Source organism: Centropristis striata, chromosome 22 (genome assembly GCF_030273125.1).
Source record: "Centropristis striata isolate RG_2023a ecotype Rhode Island chromosome 22, C.striata_1.0, whole genome shotgun sequence".
NCBI classification, from domain to species: domain Eukaryota; kingdom Metazoa; phylum Chordata; class Actinopteri; order Perciformes; family Serranidae; genus Centropristis; species Centropristis striata.
In genome coordinates, this window is record NC_081538.1 from 12,333,289 (window position 1) to 12,339,288 (window position 6,000).

General features: G+C 38.9%; 1 protein-coding gene across 1 annotated transcript in view; it reads left to right on the top strand.

The window, feature by feature from the left end:
* The window catches only part of cerk (ceramide kinase), a 45,513-nt gene extending 40,330 nt beyond the window's left edge, over positions 1–5,183 (top strand). Inside the window, exon 13 of the mRNA XM_059325445.1 lies at positions 2,030–5,183. Within this exon, the coding sequence (XP_059181428.1) occupies positions 2,030–2,138 (109 nt within the window). The 3' untranslated portion in view covers positions 2,139–5,183. The remainder of the gene's footprint in view (positions 1–2,029) is intronic.
* Positions 5,184–6,000: the final 817 nt, after the last annotated feature.

Below are 6,000 nucleotides of genomic sequence, written 5' to 3' on the forward strand. Positions count from 1 at the left end.
CAATCAGTCGTACACACGGTAGTGTCCAACTTCAAATAGGTGCTAATAAACAGTGTATTATTACAGCTTTCCCTCCTGTAAATGCACAGAGCAGCCATCTTGGATTTTAAGAATGTTGAGGTTCTTCCAACTTTCTGAGTCATAAATCTGACTTCAAGGGGTGTTCCAGTTGAAATTTCCAGCTGGGAACTCAGAAATTCCAACTTCCCAGTTGAAATTTAATACAGCTAGCAGGACATTAGCACTTAGCACAGCCCACCTTGTCTTTATGGTATTTGTCTACCTTGAGCTGTTCGTTAGGATAGCTTAACTATGCGTTAAGACTGGAAACTGGTTACTAGTCCCAGCCAAGAAATAATCTGGAACATAGCACCATAAAACAGCAAATTGTTGTTTTTACACGTTTTATGTATATGGCAAACAAACATGATGTTTATTAGTCAGCTACAGATGTTGGTTACAGCTGGGTATCGTTTAAAAAATGACCATACCTTGAAAGTGCTACCCACATCAAGAGTACATCATTTGATGGCTTTTTATTTTCTACTTTATTCTATACCCATCATGTAAATGGAGGCATTCAGTTGCATAAAATGCCACCACCACGACTCCCAATCCAATCCAAATAGTCATTTTTTTGTTTGGATCTGTGTACAAAAAGGGTCAAATGCAGGTATTGTTTGACTGGAGAAGTTTTGATAGTACTTGGTACTGGGTTCTTTCGGTTCATGCCTTAAAAGTATTGAGTACCAATACCTAGCGCTAGGGTTGCTGTCCTATTGATCTGATTATATAACTCTTGGCAATAAAGCATATAAGCATATTTCCCCAAAATGTTGACGTATTCTTTAAGATATATCAACAAGAAGGTTCCACCATGGTAGCACCATCCAACAGTATTCAACTTATAAGTCAGTATTAAGGTAAACCAAGTCATCTTGATGGTAGTAGCTGGTGATATAGAAGTTCTTGGCCAGACAGAAATGAGAGCAGCAGTGCCATTAGCGCTGCTGGTGTCCAACAGTCTGTGGTCAGGAGACTCTTTCACTGTTCCCTGCTGGACGATCTTGGCAACTCGGTGGAATTAGCCCCTCTCATTATTCTGGCCCTGTCCACACTTCAGCTTCCCCACTATCAGATCTCTATACAGCCGGTGTGGCACTGCTGGACGCATCATTTATTTCATGCTTCATTGTACTTTGCCAATGATGCATGGCGCTGTAATGTTGCTAATTTAACGGCCCTCCCCATGTTAAAAGGCTACTCCCCTTTAATTAAAGCAGAAGTCCGTCCTTTTATTGCCTCTTCCCCTCCACTAATCGTTCTTGGAGTGAGCCAGCCAGAGTGCTGCTCGGATAATTAATGGTAATAGCCCAGGCGAAACGGAAAGAAAGAGTGAGGAGTTTTGCTTTGGACGTGAGAAATACACATGTAGAGTTATTATATTTATTGTATTGAACTTTGTTATTTCAGGTGTCAATGGCATTCTGGAAATAACCTAGTTTCACTGGGCAGAAAATTATAAGTTACTGTGCTGTTCCATCATATTAACTATCAGTGGAGCCTGCAAGTAAACAACAGGTGTTCCATTAAAAATACAGGTGTCATTCAGCAGACAAAAGCACAGGCAGTAATTGAGGATATACGACGTACTGTACCATAATAGCCATCTTGTCTGGTACTGGCTTATTTTTCTGCCTGTATACTTTTTACCTTGCATGCATCATGTGTTATGCGTGTCATTATAGTACGTCAGCCCAATCTTTATTCTAACATCTGTTATAGGTGTCTCTTTAAAGGTCTTTATACTTAACACGCCACAAAGATAAAGTCTCACTTTCAAAGTTTGTGTGTCAAGTCTGCACACAGGGGTGTCGTTCCATCGCTTTTACATCTGCCACATGGACAGTAAAGTCTCATTGAAATGAGCACAGTCATTAAGTTGATGGTTTGTTATTCAGGCTAAATGATGCGTTGTGTGTGTGTGTCTGCGTGTGTCTGCGTGTGTGCACTCTCTTCCCTTCTGCAGCGTCCAGTGCCAGTTGATCAGGCTGTTTGCCCGCGGTATCGAGGAGCAGCAGCAGTGTGTTTTTGAAGATCCGTGTACACTGTGGGCCCCGGAGCCAAGCGCACACTAGTCAGTGGACTGAGAGCTCAACTGGACATGTAGCTGCTGGAAAACAAGCGAGGTTGCAATTGGCAACATTTTTACTGGAGAAATACATGAATCACATCAGTGTAAATCCATAACGCTGGCGACCCATCCCTCCTTATTGTATTTTGCCTAAATGGACCTTACAGAAGTCCTCTCAATGCAGAAGAAGGGGGAAAAACTGAGAAGGCTCCTATCACCAGCCATTTAGAGTAAAAAAAAACTGGATGCTAAAGAGAAGTTATACTGCATGATTTGTTGTTACTGAAGGGATTCAGTTATCTCCTTGCTTCCATTTGGAGCTTTTATGTGCAAAATTGCCTCATGCAGCTTTAACTAACCCAAAATGTGATATGATACAGCTGCTAGTGCCAGCTTCAGGTTTTTATATCTGTACTTTTTGGAAAAAGGAACATTTTGAAGCTCAGAGGATCTCAAACCGCCAGATGAAACAGAGCTAAACTGGACTGAGCTGGACTCAGCCGCAACAATCGGCGGAAGGTTTTTTATACTACCATGAAGGAGAACACAAATAGGATTCCTCCCTGTGTTGCAAAGTGTGACAGCCAAGGAGATACTGCTTTGTGAAAGGGATGAAGGAGAAAGGCCTGTGAAGTACACCGATAAAATGCCCCCAAAAAATAAACACATGCACGTGCAATCTGATCTTCCCTTTTTTGGAGGAAAAAAATGTAATCTGTGACCCAGGTGAAAGCAGATATGAGCCAGAAGCACTAATGAAAAGAGCTAAATACCCTGCTAATACACTAACAGGACCCCAGTGGATTCTGGGTAATAAGGCAAAGTGGTTGCTAAGTGATTTGGTGTGTCTCAGCACTGCTGCAGTGCACCTGTGGCTCTGAGCTCGGCTCCTCTCTGGCCAAAAACTACCGACAGTTTATTCATCACCTGGGATTAGCCAGAATCATACATTGTTAACTTTGTCAAAGATAATGCATTGTACGACTCTGAAATTAGCCTCATTAGTTCCTTTTGTGAAGCCAGTCCATCGGGAATCCTACTCCTGCATTGATAAAAATGTATTAAACCACATACACAACAATATTATGTGTCTGAGAAGGGTTAAGTGTGTTTTCCACAATCCCTTTTGGGATGCGCAATTATTGGTGTGTGTGTGTGTGTTAATGTATTTGTGAAGGTGCCAATGTGATGAGTTAGCTCTATCACAATTAGCCTCATGACTGCCATTTTGCAGATGCTCTCTCACTGCAGCCAACACACTGCTAACACAAGCACCTATGGATGAGCAAGGACAGGCACACACACATTTCCTATCTTTTATTATATTTCTGATATTCGCTGTCTTTGTGTGCCACACACATATACACACTCCTTAACTTTTAACACCATAAAAGCCTGCTCCTCTCTTTGAATCCTTTCTAACTGTTAATACTGACTCTGAATGTCTATAATGTTTCACCTTCAGTGCTCACTTTTGTCAGCTTACAGTATGATGTTCTTTCAAAGAGTCGGATGCTTTTAAATCCTCTCATACATACACACACACACACACACACACACACACACACACACTGAAATGTACAGGCAGACACAAACCGTGGAAGTGAGGGTAGTTTTCAGGTATGATCAAACGGATTTGAAAAAGCTAAAGAATTAGCAATTTATGAATGACATTGCAAACAAAGTCGAACTGAAACTTGAATTCCCACTCACTTTTGTCAAAGGAAACATATACTGTCAAAATACTGCAGCTAGAGCTAGCAAGCTGGAAAAACTAGCTTAGACCCAAGGCTTCCACTTAGAAAGTAGGTGCTAATTAGCTTAGCTTGCTATCATTAGGGCTGATTCCCAGACTACTTGTTTATACTGACATAAGCAGTGGTGGGAAAAGTATTCAGATTCTTTACTGCAGTAAAAGTACTAATACACACTGTGAAATTACTCCATTACAAGTAAAAGTCCTGCATTCAAAACTTATTGAAGTAAAAGTACAAAAGTATCAGCATCAAAATGTACTTAAAGTATCAAAAGTAAAAGTACTCGTTATGCAGAATGGACCCACTCAGATTGTTTTATATATTCTAAATATATTATTAGATTATTATTTTTGATGCATTTATGTGAGCAGCATTTTAAATTTTATCAAGGTAGGACTTATTTTAACTACTTAACTACTACTAATATACTGTTATGAGGTTTAATTTAAAAACATGTCTAATTTTAAATTGATCATGTTTTTTATGTTAAATCTCAACCTGTAAAGTAACTAAAGCTGCCAGCTAAATGTAGTGGAGTAAAAAGTACAATATTTACCTCTAAATGTAGTGAAGTAGAAGTATAAAGTTACTTAAAATGGAAATACTCAAGTAAAGTACCTCAAAATGATACTTAAGTACAATACTTGAGTAAATGTACTTAGTTACATTCCACCACTGGACATAAGATATAACTATATTACCCCTATTAAAAGCTAGCAAGCTGGAAAAACTAGCTTAGACAATAGACTGTATTAATAAGGCTTAGACCCATGGCTTCCCGCTTCCACAACAAGGAAATTCACTTGCAACAAAAACAGAAGCAAAAGGTGTAATTAGCACAGATTCCCAGACCTTGTTTATGCTATTTAAATACCAACTATGATATTTCTACAATTAGAAACTAGCAAGCTAGAAAAACTCGCTAATACCAATGGCTTCCACTTAGAAAGTTGGAGTTAGTTAAAGTTGGAGTTAGTTAGCTCTGCTTGCTAACAACCATTAATTCCCAGATATTACTATATATTTGTACTATTTCAGTAAATGCTGACATAAGCTATAATGATATTGCTGCTATTGGACGCAAGAAATCAACAATCTATACTAGATTGGCTTCCTCTTGGAAAGTTAATGCTGGTTGTCTTAGCTTACTAACTTTGTACTGATTCCCAGGTATTCCTTTGTGTTTATGCTGTTACCTCCTGACTATGTACAGCTATACTGATTATTAGCCAAAATTACATTTTACTTTTAAAAAGTTGAAATAAAATCCTTTTTTATTCAATCTTGCTCATCTTTTTAATGACTAATGAATAAACACACAAATAAGCTCTGAGGTGAGTGGATATATGATTTATTTTAAGAAAATGCTCAATAAAGTGCCTTTGGAATGTTTTTTTTATGTCCTTTACTTGATCTTCATGGCGTGATGTTTCATTCCCTCCTTTTCTCTCTCACACACTCCCACACATGCACACAAAGGTCAGCGCTCCCTTGCTCCGGCTTTCTCAATCTCACTCTTTCGCTCTTTCTCTGTCTCCCTGTATGAGTGGAATTTAATAGGGTGCTCTGATGTGAGCGAGATGTTTCATTAAAGAACATCAGACATCAAAGGTCTCTGCTGAGATGGAGTGGTATTTCACGCTGTGCTCATTCTGCACACAGTCTGGTTTCTTTTTTGTTACCGACAAGCAATTCCAAAGTGTTGAAAAGTAATCTGAATTTGGTAACTGTAATCACGTAGGTGAACAAATTACATCACAAAATCAAAACAAATACCTATGGAAATTTAGAGTCCATGCACAGGCCATGTACTTGTGACTAATGCACAGTTTCTAAGATGTTACGATACCTTGCAACTCCAATAAGAAAGCATATATGGTGTGCAAGGTCACTGACAATTAAACCCCTTCACGTTCAAACAGTGCACCAACATTTTTCTTTCCGAGGCTGTAATGGTTCTAGTTTTACAGCTTCAGCGAACTGTGTGTTCAAGTTCTTCTCGTCATAATCTGTAATAAAAGCACTTAATTGATACATCAATTTTTTTCTTTCTTTAAAATTGTGAAAGTTTAGAAGGGCTAAGAGCATTTTTGGAGAAATATATGGGGT